At 40.8% G+C, this 22,092-nt stretch overlaps 1 protein-coding gene across 1 annotated transcript in view; it reads left to right on the top strand.

Moving 5' to 3' along the window:
• Window positions 1-13,908, top strand: part of CNTNAP2 (contactin associated protein 2) — a 1,042,550-nt gene extending 1,028,642 nt beyond the window's left edge. The window contains exons 23-24 of the mRNA XM_056484872.1: window positions 2,461-2,532; window positions 3,541-13,908. Of these exons, the coding sequence (XP_056340847.1) occupies window positions 2,461-2,532; window positions 3,541-3,740 (272 nt within the window). The 3' untranslated portion in view covers window positions 3,741-13,908. The remainder of the gene's footprint in view (window positions 1-2,460; window positions 2,533-3,540) is intronic.
• The last annotated feature ends 8,184 nt before the right edge of the window (window positions 13,909-22,092 follow it).

The following is a 22,092-nucleotide window of genomic DNA, read 5'->3' on the forward strand; positions in this document are numbered from 1 at the left end:
CTTAATATTGCCAAGGAATGTGACTGTAGTAAGGTCAGAGAGAAATCCCCATGTGTTTGAATGATGTAACTCCTGACTGATATACCTGCACTTGGTACCTGTTAGGGACAGTACTCTGTTAAGTTCATCTTGGAGGGTCAAGGACTGTACCCTCATATGTTCTTTTCTGCCTAATGCTGTGGCATTTTGCTTTTGTGGTTCTTAGACCTCTAATCTGTAGCTATTCCTGTGTCCTTTTTGTCAGAGGTGAGAGTCTCAGAGTGAGTCACGAGTGCTTGTTGATCTGATGTACAGCTCCTCCTGTGTGTGTAAGATGACAGGGTGCAATGGAGAGCAGCTGTGGTGCAGGCATTGGGTCCAGTCCTAGCAGCAGCTCTCAGACAAGGTCAAGGATGGAGCTCCTACATCATGTCCTTCCTTATCTTGCAATGTGCTTCAGTGCCTGTTGAACATCACAGGCTGCCAGGAATCCCTTGTAGCATAGCCAGTGTGATAGGGCAGCTCGAGAAGGATGATACTGCCATGGAACAGCAGCTTTCTTCACACTTCATTGGTGCCATTGTCCTTGAAATAACCATTTAAAAGAAGATAAATTATCAAATTCAATTGTAAGGCAAGGAAGAAGTGTGATCATTGTAGATTTTCAGATTTCTTGTGTGAGGACACAAGAGACCAACTCTCAAGCAAGTGGCAAAGTGGACTTGTGAACTTCCTGTGGTGCTGCCCGGATGACAAGGGGCCTCCTTTTGGGTTAGAATGGCAGAGAGTAATTCCTTGTGATTTGGCAAACTGGTGCTTTCCCCACAGTGTTATATGGCTTTAGGATTTTCCTTGAGATGCAGGGAGGGCAGGTTTAAAAGTAGGATTTCCCACTGCCAGCCCTTCCCTTTTAGCACTGCAAGGGTATGTTTATGGATCCTATTCCAAAATGTCTTCATTAATGGTCCTGGCACAGTTCTTCTGAGCAAAATCCACTGATACAGAACCAAGTATTTATTTATCTTTTACGATTTATAGCTTGATTCATTTCAGAGGGGTGCAAAAGAAGGTTTTCAGAAGCCAGAGCACCAACAAATGTCACAGGCAGAAGTGCTGCTGGCACTAAGCTCTGAGAAGCTCTCTCCTGTTTGTCCCCCAGGCAGCCAGCTAAACCCTAGCCACTGAACACACAGCTGGTTTAACTCTCTCCCTGAGCAGGCACACAGAGGGCTGCTCTAGCCCCAAACCTCTTTTCAGGCCATGTGGCAAGCTGAAACCATTCATTCTTTTGGGCAGCTGCTTTACAATACAAAAATAACTTTATTATGGATTTTACTCCATACTGACAGAAAGACAGTTGAACTCCCTTAGTCAGGTTTTGGTATACTGAATGCATCACTAGTCTGTAAAGGCAACTGATTATTTTCATACAGTATCACCGAATCCATCAAGCAAGGAAAATTCAGTGTGGTTCTAAATGCTGCCCTAAGAAGCATATCCTTGATTATTTTAACTTTCTCCAGTTAACGCTCTTTTAACAACATTTTCTCTATTTCAAAATAATGCAGTGGTCCAGTGACAAAGAAGGAAATGGTTGGAACCACTCACCCAGCTCCCTGGGCTGTCCTAGTCATTGCAGTGTCTAGTTGCTATGTCTGACTATAAAGAAAATGCTGATAATAAGTTTAATTGATGAGATTGCCTTTGAAAAGCCTCTGAGATATTTTCTGGAGGTTAAAGCCAAGGCTACCATCCAAATTCATCCAATTTCATCCTACTCTGCTGCAAGGAGTGTCTCCTTTTCAGGTCGCTGGCAAATGAATGCTCCAGCACATCTGCCTGTGTTTCCTCTCCTTACTGTGTGCTGGAGGCTCTCCTCATCCACAGCCTTCCATCCCAGAGTGGCAAAAGTTCTGGCATGTGCTCTGTGGGGTAGCTGCTCTATGGCTCTGACCAACAGAAGTTGTAGCTCCTCTCTTATCTTGGAATGTGCAGCAGCAAGAGAGATTCAAGTTTTTCTTTCCAGGAGCTTGAATTTGTACCCAATGATGGTCACAAAATCCTGGAAGCTTCTGAAGCCTTTAATGGGTAGCAGTGACAAACACAAAAATATCTTTAATAATAAGTATGATCACACACTTTTAAAAGAGAGGGATTTGTTTAGTTTTGTGCTATTTTACCACTTAAAACTTACTGACTTTATGTTAGTAAAGGACAAAATGTCCTTCTGTACCAATAGCAATGCTTGCCAAGGGTATCTCCTTATTTTAATTTTATTTTTGTTATGAGGAGGAAGCAAGTAGTTCTGAGGGATTAGATAATATTGACAGATCTTTTTGGTTTTATTCATCTATAGATAAATATTTAGTGACCACAGTTTTTTTTACTTTAAGTTGTATCTGAGGATCTTGGATGTATTTCTGAACTTCTACAGAAGTTTCACTGCTTTTACAACATGGATCATTATTTCTCTGTTTACAGCAAGTGCTGATTTTCCATACAATGGTCAAGCTATAGGAGATGGAGTTAACAGAAACTCAGCTATTATTGGAGGTAAGAAAATTGTCTACTTTTTCAAGATACCTTGCACTATATGTCTCTGATTGAGAAGAATTGCAGTTGGTAATAAGGCTGTATGTTTCCATATACAGATTTAGGTTTGTTGCTTTAGTCGTGGTTTGCTGTGTAATTTTTCCTTTCAAATTTATATTTTTGTTATTACTTATAACTTTTCCTTATGCTTTGAAACTTTACAATACTGGAAGGATAATACTGCATTCCTCAGAAAAATTCAGGCCACACTTAAACACCCTCAGTTCACCTACCCAATGCATCAGTTAATGCAAAGTGGCATAACATAACTCTGGCTCATAACAAGCGTTTTTTAATTGAAAATTTTATAACATCTTCATTCTGGAAGATTCCTTTGCCTGTAGAGAAGAGCCCAAACAGGAAGAGTGTTGTTTTATCCTGTTGTTTTATCAGACACTTGTGCCTAAGAGGATAACATTCACAAGACTTCTCTATAACAGGGTTGAACCCAAAATAGGCCATTGCAGGGAGAGCAATTAAGGCTAGAACTGATGATAAAGCAGGAACATCTGCAATTATGTGGAGCCAGCCAGTGCTTAGTGGGTGGTGTGAGCCAGCAATGAACCAAGCCAATTTTCAAGGACATGTAGAGGAGGTATGATAGATCTTTACTAGACAGTGAACACCACCTTCAAAGAGCTGCCCACACATCACCAGAACACCCCACTGTTCTGGGAGTGCTCAGCACCCTCTGCCTCATGGTCAGCAAAGCTTAGGTCTGTAAATAGGTATTAATGTTGAAGATTTTACCTACAGGATGAGAGTCACCAGCAGACTTAATGGAGCTGCATTCTGTATATAGTCACAACTATATATAAACATTGGAGTAGTGGAAATTAAGCAACTGTGATGATGCCCACCTGCCCAAGTAGCTTCAGCTCAGCCCAGAGGAGTTTTGGGATCCTTTCTTCGTGTTAAATTCTGCAGCTGGTCTCACCAGGGGCATCTTTTCTTTCCTCCTGTGTGCAGGTGTCATCGCAGTGGTGATCTTCACCATCCTCTGCACCTTGGTGTTCCTGATCCGCTACATGTTCCGCCACAAGGGAACATACCACACCAACGAGGCCAAAGGCGCAGAGTCGGCCGAGAGCGCCGACGCCGCCATCATGAACAATGACCCCAACTTCACGGAGACCATCGACGAGAGCAAGAAGGAATGGCTTATCTAAGCCCACGGGGATGGGGCCTGGGGTGGGATGTGAGCTGGGCCAGGGTGGGACTGGGATGACTCTTGCAGTGGAGAGAGGACACTCTGTGTCGGACACTTGAGCACACATAGGATGAAAAGATCAGCACAACTGGAGGAGCAAGTGACAGGAAAATACCACTGAGACTGGAGAAAAAAAAAAGGAATATCTCAAGCATTTAAGAAAAAGTACTTTTTAATATTTATTTACAGCAAAGGCCCCTTCTGTATCCCAACAACTACAACAAAGAGCAGTTTTGCAGCTTCAGCATTGGCTACAATTTTCAGTAATACCTGTCTATTTCCGTGTGTGTTTAGAGATGTTCTGGATACCTGTGACAAGAAACAGGGCTGGTTTTTTATATTTTTAAAAGCTGTTTAAAATGTGAGTGGTTCTGTCCTGAGAACAAGTGGCAGCCCTTTCTTCCTGGCATTGTGTTCCTTCCTGGCTGGCCACTTCCCTGCAGGCTGCCCTCAGCCTCGCACCTTGACCACATCACCATTTATTTTGGTGACATGGATCCTGGGGTTCAGGCTGGGGATGGGATAGGGGGTGAGGACTAATGCAAATCTTATTCACCAGTTTCTCAACATCTCATCAACCCATGTCAGCCCTGGCAGGACCCATCTTCTTGACCCAGGCACTTCACTGATTGTGTGCAATTCTCATCAACAATTTAAAAATACTGTTATTACAAGTACTACTACTACTACTATTACTAAAGAGGATTTCATAAAGCACAGCAAGCTTTAAAGGTTTTTTGTATTATTTTGTTGGTCTCTGAGGAGAATGATGCTGTGTGGATCTGTAGACATAGTCTGTTCTTTGTCTTTGTCCATGGCACCAGGTCACCACCTGAGGCACACGCCAGGTTAAACTCTGATCTGCCTGTGTCATATTGGCATATACTGTACATTGTAGTAGGGAATTAGAGCCAGACTTTGTTTGCTTCTGTTTCTTCTTAATAGGCTGTTATAGAAATATTAGTACAGCTTTAGTACAGCATTTGAACCCACAGACTTCACATCCTTCTTTTTTTTCAACTTGAGAGTAGCAATTTATTCCTTAAATCTCTTTTTTCAGTCCCTTTGCAAGGAAAGCCTCCACTGGCAGTGTTTGCACAGTCACGAAGGTGAGGCTTGAAAACTGCCTCCAGAGCACAGAAGGAGCACACAGCACAGGGGAGAGTTAGTTTTCAATACAGAGATTTATCCAAACTATTTTACTGTCTTTGTAAGGAGTTTTTAAGAATAGCAAGGCCAGTGCCAAGTTTGCATTGCACCCCATTTTTCCTCACAAATCGGGAGTGTCATACGTATCACCGGAACATCAGGCAGGCAGCTAGAAGGAAAGACAAAGGGGCAGCCTGAAGACTTAATATCCTTTAGTGGCAATAATAAAGCTTTAGCTTGCCCTCTGTGGAGAAGCATGGTTCTCCTATGGTCTGAATTGATAGGAATTTAAGACCTTAATGGACAGGTTTTGTAATGGAACAGCATGAAGGAATGAATATACTGCAGGGCTTTGCCATGTGCTAAAAGAACAGAAATTATACCAGGAATTTCCCTTTAAAAGTATTTATTCTTGTGACAGTCCAAGATTTGGTTTGTCTTAATATTTCTGGGTTTAGTATGCTCAGATTTAATTCATTTTGCACAAGAAAGATATATTTTTCACCCAAACATGCAGTCAACTACACTGAGCGGTGCGGGTTTTTTTTATTTCCTTATTTCTTTAGTTGCAACTTTCATTTATTCTAACTGAAACTTTAAAAATGAAAAAAAAAAATCATATAGGGGAAAGAAAATATTGGAGTCTTGCCAGACAAGACAGCAATAAACACAATTTGTCAAAAAGGCAGATAGTTTGGGTTTTAAAGGTGGTGGCTAAAGTCCTGTTCTGGAGAAACATTATCTTTGAACATAAATATCAGAGCAAATCAAGCCCATTAATTTTTTCTATTTATGGATTTGGAATTAGCATGTAAAAAAGTTGCCAGTTTTAAAAGCTATTACTGTTTCTCAGGTAACATACATGGCAAAGAGGTTCAGGTAGGCATAAAAATTACCTCTGTCACTCGTGCTCTGCAGTCTTTTGCCTTGCCTCCAGTATTAACCTCTCCCTCTCTTGTCTGTAATCAAACAGATGAGTCCTGGGTTTAATCATAGGTGTAAAATAAGTCTTCTCTCCTTAGGGAATATCTAGCTGGGGATCTACCCTGTACCATCACTCAGCAAACTACATAGTAATCACACATGTCTCTGTAGGATTGAAAAGGCATTACCTCTATGATTTTATGTTTCATTTTATTTTAATGTTATTTTAGTCCACTCTGAGAAACATCCTTGCCTGCAACTTCAAGTTACCAAGAGAAGTGAATAGAGCATCATTTGCATAGATTGGCATTTGATTTGCATGAAAAGAGATCCTAATCTGAATTTATTGTCTATAAGGAAGATCAGACTTATGTACCCTGAGAGGCTAGAGTCCTCTGCTACTTTATGTGGGAGAGGCAGATTTAACAGACATAGTGCAAATTGCCAAATGCCTCAGCATGGCATTTGCATGGAAATAGCATGGAAAGGTGGCTTGGTCTCCATATCTAACCATGTCTAACTTGGCAAAGCAAGAGACAGTTGTCTTTGGTTATGGTAGTGAGTCCTGTGATATCTACTCACTGATTTTCTAAAAAATTACCAGCTAATCTGGCACAGCCCTGGGAAATTAAACGAGAACTTCTGGAAAATAATCTTTGACCATTGCATAAGCAATAGTTATAAATTAGTGTGTTAAGTTTGAAAAATTATTTAGATTCCTGAAATCAAGCCAGGGTATCTGTGCCTCTCCATTGACTGGACACCATGGACCTTTTTTTGTGAAATACTTTAGTGCTGTGTTAAAATACTTTCATAACTCTAGAAACCCTTAAATATTAGAATTCTTGTTTCTCCTTAAACTGGACCTTAGGCACGATATTATCGACAAGCAGCTGGTGTCCGTGTAGGGATTTGGTGACTTAGGGTGATTTCCTGCCTGTCTGCTTTATGTTTAATTTCTGAGAATGTGGTATGTTTAATTATAGGCACTGGTCATTCAGCATCCTGGCAGTGAAGCAGGAGCAGACTCAGAAATGTATTTTGCTAGCACGATATCTATTCTGAGAATTTCTTCCATTACTTCTTATCATTGAAGGCTGAAACAACATCCATAGTTTATTTCACCCACTCTTGCTTGTGCCAAAAATCCATGTTGTTTAACAGGTATGTGAGAAAATCTGTTTGAGGGGAGAGTGAATCCTGCTTTTATAAAACTCTCTGCTTTCCCCAAAGAATATTAAAATAATCAGTCTTTTATCACCTGTTTTTTAACTGTTTCCCTGTTTGAACTGTGCAGAAAAATGTAGCTTTTTGTACTGGTTTGGGAACCAAAGTGTTCCAGTTGTGTTTCTAAAGGGTCATTCCTGACACCACAGGAAACTATGGCAAAACTGCCACCAACAGTGGCAAGAGCAAGACTGGGCTGGAGATCAGGACTCTCAGTGTTAGTGAAAGAATGTAAGCAATATTTTTGATTCTCATTTACAAGACTTGCAGACCAGCAGGTAATGAGACATGGAGTTCCCAAGAGCCAAAACAATGGAAAACATTTTGATGCCAACCCAGCCTCAAGGAAAATCCACAATCCAGTATGGTGGTTTTGAATCAGGTCTTTCACACACTGCTTATCCCATATTTACTGATAGAAAATTCAGATGTATGAAATAGGAATATGTATCTTTAACTCGTACTGGAGCATTTATGCTTTGTAATTTTCATGTCTTAAACTTTACCTGTACTTTTATATCTCTTCTAGTAGTTACCCCTTCAAAGGTACAGCAGCATTTTAGGGTCATGCTCTAGGCAGCATAATGGATGTGAGAGGATGGTCATTGTAAGTATTTTAGTAAGACTGTCTAAGCAATGGTGTATATGTACAAGTTTATTGTACGGATAAGAATTCATTTAATTAAAACAATGTCCTTTAGTGGCAGATGCATCTAATTTCTGGGGCATCTGTTGAAATGTGAAGCTAAGTTCAGCAAGCAATAGCTTTCAATATGGCTTTTCCTATGAATGATTTTACATTCCATCAAGCATGGCAATCCTGAAAGGGTGTCATTCTAGAAAAGCAGAACCTAAATTCTCGTAATCAGATGTCATTATCCATCCTAGAGAAATTAAACAGAAATCTTGCCTTCTAACAGCAACATCATGCAAATTAGAATGGATGAAGGGCAGTGTGTTTGTATGCATAAATATCTTCTGTGAATGTCTTTCCTTTTAACTAAAGTTCTAATAGAAACCAGATTGGTAAATAAAGAAGAGGAAGAAAAAAAAGAAAAAAAAAAAAGAAAAAAGGCATTTTAAATAGTTTTAATCACCGTAACAGTTGTTTCCTCATGCTTTGTATGTTCTTATCATTACCTGTATTTTTAACATTTCTAGTACCAGGAAATCAATTTGGAAAGGACAGAAGTTGTTAAGGCCTCTTAAGAAAAGACGCTCTGTACTTGGAAAAAAAGGTACTTCAGAATGCAGTTAAACATAAGAAGAGAGGGTGCTAAATCGAGGGAAGGTTGGTTGAAGTGGAAGCATGTTCCTCCTGCATCAACGTTAGCTGTTACAAACTGTACACCTGTGCTTGTTGAGGCGGGCAGAAGGTCTGAGCAGGGTTTGCATAGAAATTTAGTGACTGTCTTTCTGCTTTTACCCTTTCTGATCAATTTGATCAGCAAGCAGTCTGCTTTCAGTTCCGCTCACATTTGTCACTGCAGATTCTGTGGCATTGCCAGCCTCATACTACAAATGAGTGAGTGTGGGTTGTTTGCCTTCCTTTCCTATAATAACTGTAGTTTCATTCATGAATGAGAGCCTTATTGACACCATCAAGAAAACTGTATGCCCAGCTCATCAGACTTGTGTCTGTTCATTTTAAAAAACTACTTTATCAGGCTTTATTTTAAACATTTTTGTGACATGAAGCATTTTATAAAGGAAATGTGTTAAATGCACTTGAATGGGAGAGTGTGAAACCTAGGCAAAGAAGCATCAGTGCAACAACCACCTGAGACAGAGGCACTGTTGCTCTGTCTACAGCATGCATTGCCTTAACTACCCACCAAATCCCTAGATCCATCAAAGACCTTAAAGAGACTTCCTTTGTGGAATAGAAAAGTGTCAAGGTCCTGGTGGGATACTGTGTTCAGAACATGGTCATACCATGTTCTGACCATTGTTTTGTGCTAACTGTTGTAACCCCTAGAAGGAGAGCCAAGCTTTATGCAGGAATATTTCTCATTTAAATACACAATCTCTAGGGCAAAGAGATGGGAGTGAAGGTTTAAGTGTAAAGCCAAACTTATACTTGAAAACTCAGGCTGTGCCCTACAGTAGCAGGCTCATGCCAAATGAGACAAAACTTTGACCTGGTAATGGAAAAGCATTTATTTAACAATCTGTAACATAACTCTTTTAACTCTGACTTATACACACAAGCAGATTTTTCTTGAGACACTATGCTCAAAACCCTTGTTATGCCAACAGCTTAAGAATCAGGAAGAAGAGGAGCTAATTCATGGCTTTTTTGCACAAGAAGTCTTTTTATAAAAGTCATTTACGGTAAAAAAAGTTTGGTATCCACATGTTCTTTCACAGAGAAGTATTTGTTTTCACTAATCTTCTCTTTTCAGAATATCATGTGAGAAAAATTGAGCAATTATTTAAGCACAACCAGAACCACTTCAGTGAAAAGGGAGTAAGATATACTCTGGAAATATACATATAAGCAAATAACAAATTTAGTACATCCTGCTTCTGTGATTCAGCACCTTTCAATAATGTCTATTTGTACTCTCACTGCTGTTGTTTCCTTAAGGAAAAGCATCTGGATTAAATAACAAACATAAAAGTGTGTACCTTTAGTTTTACCATAGATTAATGTTCTCACTTGGTATATAATAACATATTAAGGAAGAGCAAATTGTTATTTCCTCAAGATTCCATAGCATTAATTCTGCTGTCTGCAAGGGTCCGAGATGTACTATCACCATATTAATTTTTATAATGCAGAGGCATTTATACTGATAATATTCAACAACTAGCATGCTGAATTCTAGCACAGAGCTGCTCTAAGAAATTCTAATTTGTTGAAAAGGCAGATAGATGACATTTTCTGACAGGTGAGAAATGTAAATAACTGGAATGACACGAGCAGAAACCATTTGAGGGAATGTTTAATGTGCAGAAAAATAAACTGTACCAGAAAGAGTTTCTTGCCTTCCAGTCAGGAGCTTGGGTTAGTACAGTGCTGTGGCCAGTTATATATTGCCATGTGTTCATTGCCTTTTTGGCCAAAATATTTTAGCTCCTGTCTTTCATATGCTTTGAAATAGGCTGTTTCAAGAGTATAGCTGAAAATGTGAAACTTAAACAAGCTGCTCTAGGCTGCTGGTGAGAGTACAGAGTCACAAGACCCAAGCTCTTCTACCTAATTGGAAGACAATTCTCAGATGTGTTGCTGCTTGTCCCTGTCTTTTGTCACCTTTTCCCTATCTTCTTGAACATCACAAATGGAAAGGGACCACAAAAGTGGTCCAACATGTGGTAGGAAAGGGAACCTAGATGAGATAATCTAGTGTCCTATCCAGTCATAATGGTTTTTTTTCCCCATTGATTCCATTTCCAGGGTGGTAGGCTAGCAACAGGCTCTTTAAGACAGTCACTGGAGCAAGGCAACAAACTCCTGAATCAGCAGAAAACAGTGAATTTAGATGACCCATGTCAGATGGAAGCAGGTTTCATCTGGAGCATTCCCAGCCTAACAGCTCTCCTTCATTTCTTCATGGCTTTGGTTAGCAACGGAGCAACTAGCCAAGTCTGTATTATTTTTCTAAACCCATGTGGAAGTATGGAAGATAAACTTGGCTGAATAAAGACAAGGTAGCCATTCCCTGTGTGCTAATGTTTATTCTGTAAAGTGCACATTCTCGTGCTTACAGTGCATCACAGGAGTCTGACCCTGCCACAGTTAATAAATCACTCACAAACTGAACAAATAGCTTTGCACTGCTTTGTCTTGAAAAACTGCTTTGGGTAAATGTTTAAAAGTAGATCTATGGTTTGCCGTCATAAAACACTGGACACAGTATCAGCAGCTAGCTGCAAGTTATTTCTGTTGTAAAATTAACTCTGTCTGCAGAGTTTTCTTGTGTGTAGTGCACTAATGAGACCTTTATCCCTGAAGCATAAACTACTTCAACAGGGCAAGGTGACAAAGAGAAATTGCCTTTGCTGCACACTCTGAAATGCAGCATAAAGTCCCTTTCATTACATGGTGCCTGGTAACAATAAGGTAAGATCTCTGTAGACACCTGATGTTTCCTTTTTTCCAAATCTGTACCCATTACTCCAAGGAAGGAAAACTTCTGATAGTTCTGGGCTTTTCTCCATATCTTTCTCTACTTTAGAAGCGTTCCCTCTCACTGACAAATTTACTACCTTTCACTGTCACCTTTAAACCCCTTCCCAGAAGTACTTCCTACTCTGACCAAGGTGAAGCTTTTCACCCCTCTAAAATGTAACCATTGTAGTGGAAGGGTTATGTGCCACTCCATTCCTGTCATCTTTTATATTTGCAGTAGTTTTTTATCTGTTCATAGTACTCAGTGACTGAAAGTGCAAGTTTGGTTTCTGCCATCTGAAGCATTATTTTATAACTTGTTTGTATTTGTTCCAAAATCACAGCATTGCCTGGCAATGACAGTCTGAAAATTAGGCAGCTGCACTTCATTCCATTCAGCATGGTTACTTTCTATTGCTTCATTCAAATTTTCCCAAGAGATATCAATAATAAAATTAATACCTAACAAAAGCCAGCATCTATTTTTCTTAGGGCCACAAGATGCCAGATTGAGCTCTCAGCCCTCATCCCTTTCCTTTGTGCTTTTGTAGAAGCCATACAAGGCTGCTGGTAATCTCCAAAGTAGGACACTAAAAAATTGTATTATAAAAGCCTCTAGTGATTTTAGTTTCTTGGAGTGTTAAAAGTCCAGCTCAACAGGGCCAACAAGTCAGCACTCCTACAGTTTTCAGTTATGAACACATCCAAGAAAGCTCTCAACAATGGTTATTAAGTAATTTTATTTTCATTGGATCAGCATCTCGGAGGGGGCAAAGTGCTTCTGTATGTGGAACACCTGAGACACTACACTCACCCTATTGTAACTCCTGCATTGTATCTGATCTTTTGAAGCTCCAACTGCTTAAGAGAAGGGACCAGAGTCACTTGAATAAAGAAGACTAAGGCATCACTTGGTTGTTATTAACTCTGAAACACAGAGAACTGGCTTTCTACAGATCTGCTTTGCATGGTCAGTCTCAGTCATACATGAGCAATGGGGAACTTTTCCTTCTGCTCTTCAGTGGATAAAGACCCATCCGTGGGCTGGCTGAGCAAGTATCACATAAATTATCTTCAGTCCTAATGAGCTGACTCGTACATCGAGCAGCCTGAGCCCAGGGAGTTCCTCTGACACAACAGCATGATTTGGCACAATATTCCTGAAAGGCTTCAGCTCCCCAACATTCCCCGTTTGACTAGTGCTAATTAAGAGAAGCCTGACGGAAATTACCTGTACTGACTTAATGCTATGTGTGGATGCCAATCCTAAGAGTGCTTAATTTCATGGAGATTAAATAGATTTCCCCCCACCATGAAGTGCTTGGGCTGGGCTCAGTCTGATGCTTCTTACTGACATATATAAATAGAGATTTAGAGATTAATAGATATTTTTATGGAGATGTTTTATAAGTGGCCTTTACTTTGTGCATGGTAACTATTGCCAAACTTGTTATTTAGGAGCTACAGAAATGGCTGGTTCTGCAGTTTAGAAAGCAATCAGCTGTCTCTGTTGCAAGGGACACTTGGGGTACGGGCTTGGACTTTGGTTTTTATTATTCAACTATAATTTGCATGGTTTGGATTTGGGTTTTGTCTCAGTGTTGGGTTTTTTTCTTTCCTCACTGGTTCTCTGGCAGGGACATATTGGGCTCAAGCAGAAACTTATTTCTCAGTCTTTGAGAGATGGTTTGAAGCCATCACTGCCATATAACACTTCAGCCTGCCTTGCACAGCCTGTGATGTTGCACAGTGTGAGGTCCTCAAAACACAGTTTCTTTAGCCTTTAGCATAGCTATTGGGGTTTCACAGCATAGTGAGGTGCTCCTATTCTGCTGGCTTTGCTTGACAAAATAGCAAAGTAGCAACAGCTAGGTGCTGTTTTGAGTATAGCCTTGTGAGCAGAAAAAGGGGTCATTACAGACTAGGACATGAATGATGGTTCAGAATTAGATTCATATACATAGCAGTAGCAAAAGGTTGTGAAAATTGCTACAGAGGCAGGTAATTTTACTTCCTTTTTTCTTTTACTCCCTTTTTGTTTTGTTTTGTTTTTTTAAGTACTGTTTGTATGCCACATCTGAGTAATTCATCTCTACCAGCCAGCCAGTTCTCAATAACCTGGGCTGTTGGTTAGGGATGAAAATGCAGCTGTCCTTTCTTACTGATCTAGTTCCTGCTGCTGTGGAGCAGTCTGTTCCCAGAAAAAGACCAGGGTCATTAGCTATTAGGAAAGCAAAAGCAGCTCTCACCTCTTCCCTCCAAACCAGGTGGAAAGCCAATCCCAGGGTTATGTGCCTACAAAGCTGGCTCACTTTCCTGTCAGGTGAACCAAGATCTTCTCTGTTTGCAGTTACTCTAGTCCACAGGTTTCTTTCTTGAGCACAATTTTCCCATGGGATGCATAACCAGAAGATGATGGTTACCCTAATTAAACAAAAACGTGTATATTAAAAAACATCCTAATCTGAAAATATAGTGTATCTGAGATTCCTCTGTTATAGACACTTAGTCTACAAGATTTATGGCTACATTTGCTATGTTATGCTTGACTAAACATATAATTCATTGAAATACACAAGACTGATAAAAGTAATATAATCTCTTTAAGGAGAATAAACTGTTTGTAAATTTATAAAGAGTATAATCTGTTAGGCCTTATTTGAAGTATGTACTGTGGTTTGGTAAAAGTACAACATTAAAAGAGCCTTGCCAGATGAGGACTGGTTTTTTTGTGTGCGTGCATGTGTGGTTCCTTTGGAATATTTTACATCTTCATTTAACAAAAAAAGAAACCAAACAAACGAAAAAAATAAAAAAAAACACAACAACAACAACAAAGCAAAACAAAAAACTACAAAAACCCGAACCAATCACTTTACAGACTGTGTATAAGAGCCTGAGATAAAATGCAGAGTGATCTTCAGATTTCTGTGTCCAGTGACTCCATGGACGGAACAGGTGAATCTTTCCTTCTGAATAATTTGGACCCAGTTTCTTTTGGAAATAAAAGTAGTCAGTAGCACTACTGACTGGCTGAAGAATTTTTAAAAAGGTTTCATAACATCAAGAGAAAGAATTCAGACCAATGCACATGCAAATATTGTTAATTTAATGGGGGAAAGATCTAAGGAAGCTTAGGCCCCTTTAGAACGAGAGCTACGGACATGTGGTCATTAAGAAATGAGCTACTCATTAGGGGAACAGACATCCCAGAGCCTGTTCTTCCTGCAACCATTCCCCTGCTCTGGCGCCGTGCAGAACAGCAGCAGCTCTCTGGCACACGGTGGGATGCTGCTCCTACTCCTCCTGCCAGTTCTCCCTCTGTGTGCAGCCCAGCTGTGAGTCCTGAAGACATGCCAGTGCTTCCCACGGAACAGAAAACCACACTGTTGTACTCATGGTGGAATGGCCACTGCCTCTCTGTGCAAGGTTTTGGGTTTCCGCAGATGGCTCCCAATTGCAGGCAACACTTCCTCCCTCAGGCCGCTATGTGAACCCTGCCCAGAAATTCAGCAAGAGAAAGAAGGTCTGCCTGTAGGTTTGAGGGGAGAGGGGTTCTCATCTCTGACAGCCCTCTGGTTTGCTAGTGGAATCTCAGGATCTGTCTTCAGCCTTTGAGGGATGCAGCCCAGTGTAGGTCAGATCAAGGGTGTGCCTCATGTCATGGCCTGGTTTTGTCATGCCCAAAAGCACATGTCTAAGGACAATGACAACAAGGCAAGTCCACAGCACAAAGTATTTGTTCTGCTTCCTCAGAAGAACCTCAGCTACCAACCATGGGCAGCTAAAGGACTTCTGAGGGCAGAGGTGTTTTTATATGTTTAGCCATTTCTTTCAAACCTAGTTGCCACGTGCTTGTGCAGAATAAGTGAGACCTCCTGACAGCTGTAGTCCTTTCAAAACTGTGAATTGCTCTGCTATTTAATTTTAAAAACCCACCAGCAACTGAGCAAGAAGGGGAGTTTTTTCTTTATGTCTGCTTGCTAATGAAACAACCTCACCATGACTTAAAGTAGAGATGCAAAAGAAATCTCTCAAATCTAATTTGTGTTCTGCACAGTTCCAATTATATCTCTGCACGTGCCCATAAAGATCATTGCATTTTATAATGCTACACTGAGCACAGACTGCACAGCCTTGATACTCAGATAAATCTGCAGCCTTGTGTGATTTGACTTCTGACTGATACTTCCCATCACCACCTAACAAGATTTGTAGCTTGATCCCACATTGCACTAGAGAATTATTTTTTATCTGTGACTTCCTCATCTATCAGTGTTCATGGCGAGCCATATTGCTTGCATGAGAGGCAGGCAGACAGATACTGCTTTTTTTCCCTTGTTTAAAGACAGGGCCCAGAAGCATGGCTGCAGGCTGCCTGACCCTGCCAGCTCCAGCCTGAGCAGCAGCAGCTTTTGGGGCAGAGGAGCAGGGGGGACCTATGCAAGACGACCTATCCAGGGAGCTCAAAGCAGGGAGAGGCAGCACAGGTCAGCTGGAAGGCTTGCTGGAGAAAGAGTGAGACAACAAGCTTCAGGGATGGCAGAAAGAAAGATTTTTCCTAGGGCCCTGACAGAGCCTTTGTTAATTTTGCTGCATCCCAGGAGGGCCTAGAAAGTCACTGGACTGAGAACAAGGATGAAAGAAAGGGGCTGCCTAGGAAGGCAATTCAGAGAAGGGAAAGACCTGCTTTGTTTCTCCTCTGAACCACCCATCAAAGCTGAGAGGCTGTTTTGTCTTGCTTTCCTTTGTTTTCCGAAGTTCCCTTATGCTAGTTTGGTTTTAGATGAAACCTAACTACATGATGGAAAAGCACCTTTGGTATATTCACTGGGAGAACTGTAGGCACTCCTACCTCAGGGTCCTGGCTTATGGGCCTGATCTCATGTAAGCCAAAAAAGCCAGAGGCACTTGACCTCTCCAAACCTCTCCAGTCTCATGGATTACATCAGTGATGTTTCATGATGTATTTCTGCAACAGCTTCTTCCCAGAGGAGGAGTTTCCTCATCTTGATGACCAGCTTTTCTGAATCTCTCAAGTATGGCAGTGCCCAGTGGGGGTTTGTGGACTCAAAAGCCCCAGGAGGAAGGCAAAAGATAGCAACTCTGAGAGCTTCATTTCTCCCACCAGCCTTTGTGCTACTCCCTCATGCCTCTCACAGTGTTTTGTACGTCTTCATTTCATTAGTATCCTCAAGCACACAGCAGATTAAACACTGTTTCTCCCCAGACTGTGAGCAATGAACCTCATCTTCTGTCTTTAGAGGACAGAATTGAAAACCCTGAAAATCCTGAAGGAGTTTCAGCTACTCCTCTTTCTTCCAACAGGTGCAAAGTTCATCAATGCTGAAAATCATCATGGCAGTGCCTGCTCCTCCAAGGGAGGTCAGTTTGGTTTTCATCCCAGGAGCATTAGAAAGGGAATCTTCACTAGCTGGAAAAAAGGGTTCCCACACTCTATTGTACTGATGGTTTGATTACTAAGATGAGGCAAAGAACTGCATAGATATAGCAGGTTCAAACTGCTTAGCATCTTAGCAGGATACAGTGAAGGGAAGGGTAAAACCAAGGGGTTTAACTGCTTGATTTGATTTATAGGGGCTGTAGCAAAGAAGCATTTTAAATCCTATCAAACACAAAGCCTCAGAAGCCACTGAGACAGGATATCCCTGTGCAGCACTGTGTTGGGTAAACTTGTTAATCTCCAAATCCTTCACTTGTTTCATGATGGGATGTTGTAGGCAGCTCACCATTACTGGCTTTTCTCCATTTCCAGATGCCTGCACATTTAGCTGGCTAAAAAGTGAAGTGAAAGTGCTACTTTTGTGTGAAAAGGATTTGGGGGGAATATTTTCTGTTGTGCTGAAAGAAGGTTTAAATGGCAGGGTTTCAAAAGTAGAATTTATTTATTAGGGGGAGCATTTGGTTTGTTTTGGGGTGTTGGTTTGTTTTTGTTTTTGTTTTGTTTTTTAAGAGAGGGAAATTACAGTCCCTGGCAGGCAAGCATTTCTCAGATAAAGACACACTGCTGGTTTATAGATTATTCTTCTAGTGGTCCCTCAAGCCCAGCTGTAAAAAATCTCCTGCAGGCACTGACACTGCCATGGTCAGTGTCCTACCCTGCTCCAGCCACCAGACTTCACACAGAGCATTGGGCTGTGTGGAAGCTGTTGTGTCCTCTGCATGCAGGGAGCTGTGTGTCACATCACAGGAACCTGGATGTGGGTGCCCTGAGAGTTACTATCAGGCATATACTCAGTTCCCACCACGGCAGGAACATCACATCAACTTAAAATGGGATTGTCCCTGCAGATAGACAAAAGAATGGAAGTATGCTTTGGTTTGAAAAGACAGGTGTTTGTTAAGGAAGGCAAGAGCCTTTTTTGAAATGGAAAATGTAAACCTTCTCCTTTTGAGTTATTATAATTTTGAAATTAAGGGGGCTCTTAGGCATAGATATGGGAATAGGAATAACAGTTCTTTACTAGTAAAATTAAAATAAAAACGCAGTAATACAAAAAAACACTGCCAGAGTCAGAATACAACCTGACACCTTGTTGGTTAGGGTGTTGGTAGCAGTTTGATTAAAAGGTGGCTATAGACTTTGGAGTGACAGATGTGGCTCTGTTAAAGTAATGATCTTGTAGAAGGGTGTAGAGGTTTTTTTTAAGGTTTAGTGATGGTGTAGATTGACTTGGTCTTTTTCTGGGAATCTAGTGGAAAAAAGATTCCACTTGGTGTTCTAAATCTCAGATTTTTATTTAGGTAGGAAATGCTTGGCTCCTCCCCCTGGGTGGAAAATCTCATAATGGGATGATATAATTTTATCAGTTATGCAGTGAGACTTAATGGCCCATTAACAGAAGATATCTCCCTGGACAGAGGATGGGTCATGGAAGAGATGAAGAAAACTGCCCCACCTGGTTTTAACAGCTGGCCCATTAACAGAGGATATCACCCCCTGGAGTTATGAGGGATGGGTCATGGAAGAGATAAAGAACACTTTCTACCTGGTTTTTAGAATAGAATACATACTGCTGGTTATATCTTGCATTGCAACCTAAGACAAAGCAAATAGGCCAAAACCTTGCTGACACTTCCTGCCACCCAGAAGAAGGTCTTACAGATGGACAGTGATATTGTTGACATGGAAAAATGTATTTTTCTTTGCTCAATTGGTGCCAGTTCTAACTCAGGCCCAGTGAGGCTGCCAGCTCCCTAGTCTAGGATGGCTTTCCCACACAGCAGTTATACCTTTGGGAATAGGCTGCTGGCTTCCCACTACTCACTTGGCAGTGAATGAACTACAGCAGCTGCAAGCAAACCTCTGTGAGCTGAGGGTGCAATTGCATCTGCTCCCAGAGCAGCCAAGGCCAAAGCTGTTCAAAGGATGGTTAACAAGGAACCAGCCCAGGCCTCTGCACCATGAAGAAGGGAAATGGGTTCCTTGACTGGTGTTAGGGTTTTCAGACCTAGCAAGGTGTTTTTCCTTAGTCCAAAACAAATTTCTAGATGGCCCTCCTTCCATCTTCCCAGTTTTCTCTCATTTGTGAAGTCCACAAGGACTCTTTCACACTGACAGAAAGAAGAATTACTCTGATGCATTGCAATAAATTGCAATAAATTGCATTGACTTTTTTTCCCTTTTTTTTTCTCTCCTTCTGCTACTTGTACAATTGATTTTGAGATGAAGCATGCAATCACAACTCACTCACAGCATCACAGCAGGGACTGAATTACCTAAGGGAAAAGGGTTGGAGGAGGGACAAGTCTGTGAAGGACCATTATATCTTCCTTTTTTCTACAGACCTGAACTGCTTTTAGGGCAATTCAGTGCTGGGTACACCAAGGAGACATAGGCAGGAACTTGAGCTAAAAGAATGGTGAAAAGTCTTATTGTGGTCTGTCACAAATGTGATTAATGACATCTGGCAGGCAGGGACAGGGGAAGGAAGGGAAGCACAGAGGATGGAAAAGTAGCACTTACCACAGGCAGTACTGCCAGCAGCTCAAGGTCAGAGAGAGACAAGGATGAAAGGCAAGGTGAGCCCAAGTACCACTTAAGTTGTGAGCATCATTTCATTTTTAAGGGCATCAAGGATGGGAAAACACAATGGCAACCATTTTCCTGGGTGAAGAGGTCGCTGTGGGTGGCAGTGCAAGGTATTTTTCAATTTCAGGAGGAGCACTCAGCACAATACAACAAGCAGTAAGAAAGGTTTGAAAAGGGGCAGTGAAGATAAGGCAGAAACGCCACAATATTTGGCATAGGACAAAATATCAGTTTAGGAGGCTTTGGGTGCCATACCTCATATTCTCCAAAGGTAGGATTTCTAGTGCCAATGATTGATATTGTCACTAAGGTCTCAGCTTTATATTACTAGTTTATTCTCTACATCACACATCTTCCATTAATACTTACATTTCCTGCAGACGATGCCCTTGAGATTTATGGTAGAACAGCAATGGCATTTTGGGCTTCTGTCAAGAGCTGCATTTTATTACTGGAAGGTGAAGGATTGGGGGATAAAAATAATTAAAGCTGTTTAAAAAAAAACAGTCTAAACTGAAAGTATTTTAAAAGCTTCCAGTAATAAAATAACCATCAGAAGTTAATATGCTAACAGCATCTGAGTATTATCTTTTATGCTCTGACTGACTGGCTATGATGTAGGATAAAATCCTCTTTCTTCCCATCTCCTACAAGAGTTGGTAAGGAGAAAAGAGGTAAAACATGGTATATAAAACATATGGTTTTCAATGGTTTTACCTCTGTAAATCCAAGTGACAGAATCAAAACCTGTGGATTCAAACTGTCAGCAGAGCTTCAAAGTAGATTCTGCTTCTAAAGAAGCACCATGAATAATTTTCTTCCGAAATATTTCCTGCTGTACAATGGAGCACCCGAATCAGAGTGTTTGAGACCTGGTGTAGGTGAGTGAAACAAGATGCCAATTTAATTATTCTATGGACTGTCATGACAATCTTTGCCTCCCTAGCACAAACACAGTGTGACTGGCACCCTGCTATCACAATCACAAGCTGAGGTGCATAAAGGATTTGGTATGGTGCCAGATTAGGGTTTTCCTTAACCCCATCACATGAATATTCATTTTTGTATTACTGCGTAGTAATTCCTAGAGAAATCCACAGCTTTTACCACAGAAAGAAATTAACTGGGCTGGCCATCTGCTCTCTGGATTTACAGGAATTATAGTGCATCAGTTGCATATCTCAACATGTCAATGACCTCAGCAGCATCATCTGACTCCACATGTGGAGTTTGCTGTGAAGTCAGAGAAGCTCCTTAAAAGAGAATTTCAGGAATGAAAATTCTAACAAAACAAACAAACAAAAAAAACCCAACCCAACCTAAACCAAACAAAAAAAAAAACCAAAAAAACAAACAAACAAACAAACAAAAAGCAGCAAACAAACAAAAAAAAAAACCAATACAGCAAAAACAAAAAAAGCCAGGCAAAAGCAGCGCATGGTTTACTTTCCTGTGGTGTGAATTCTAACAAGCACAGTGCTCCTGTATAAGCACAGAGGGCAAGTGCTGAAGTTTGGATTTTCCCTGGACCTTATCAAAACAGTAGGACCTCCATGGAGCTCATTGGAGAAATCAGAAAAGGAAGATAAAACAGGAGATGGGAAATCAGAGACCAAGAAGGACAGGCTTTATATAGGAAGCCCTTTGTGATTTTTTGCTTTCCCACTTTTGAAAAGGATAGGAGAAAATTTATCATCCCATCCTGTTATTATACTGGGAACATGTTGAGGAAAAGCTGTAAGAAAGGCTGGTTCTCAGGTTGGCACTGGATGTTCATCTGTGTAGGCAATTTAGCAGCCTTGAAAGGTGTTATTGGAAGGCAAGATGGAAAGACAAGGTGTCTGTTTGCACTAAGGAGTTAAAAAGAGAGATAGGAACATTGGAAATCATGCAGTGCAATGGCAAAATCCTGGAAACTAGATTAGACATTATTCTCACTTTGGTTTTTGTTTTGTTTTTTTAATGGTGCCTAAAGTAAAATTTCAGATAACCAGATTTTATTTAATCTATTTTTATGAGAACCAAATGTGCGTTTGTATGTGTGTGTGTGTGTACATGTGCCTGTTTTTATTTTTTTTTTTTAATTCCTTAGAGCAATTTAATCCAAAGAGTGCCATCTACTGCTCACAAGAACAAGTTGCATGTGTAAGCACAGCAAATTTGGGTGCTGGATATGGCTTCCTGCACAAAGATGGCTTTATGATATGAGGACTTCAGGCATCTCAGACCATTTTAGATCCTTCTTGGGACTAACCCCCCAAAGCTGGGACATCTGCTACGGAGCCCAGCACTCCCAGCAGTGCCACAGCTCTCCTCAATGTCAAGAATATTGAAAACTAATTCTTTTCTTTTATTCACAGGTTACATTCCAGTTTATCATCTCAAGGCAAGCTTAAACTGGCACTGATGCACCTTGTGTGACTGTACACCTACACCATTCAAGATACTGGCTGTCTGAAAGAACAGACACGAAAGGGAAGGGTTCAAGATTGCTATTTGGTACGCTGCTCAAACAGCAGGCTGCAGTCAAGCATAAAGACCATAAATTGCCTCTATGCCCCCATTACTCTTCCCTAGTCACTCACAGTTCTGAGGCTTATCACAGTATCATTAAACCTCTTCTCAGCTGGAAAAAAAAAACCTACTGGCGCTGCCTGTCTGCAAATAACAAATTGTAACTTGTATAAACGCATCTTGTGTAAAATCTGTTCATATGTTAAAGCACTGCTAAGTGACTTTCGTTTTTTTACAGACCAGCTCAAGCTGGACACTGAGTAACTTTTCACCTGGCCCTGGGATACTTTTAGTCGTTGTTACACATTTCTTTTTGCAACTGTGATGGCA

This window comes from Oenanthe melanoleuca, chromosome 2 (genome assembly GCF_029582105.1).
Source record: "Oenanthe melanoleuca isolate GR-GAL-2019-014 chromosome 2, OMel1.0, whole genome shotgun sequence".
NCBI lineage: Eukaryota > Metazoa > Chordata > Aves > Passeriformes > Muscicapidae > Oenanthe > Oenanthe melanoleuca.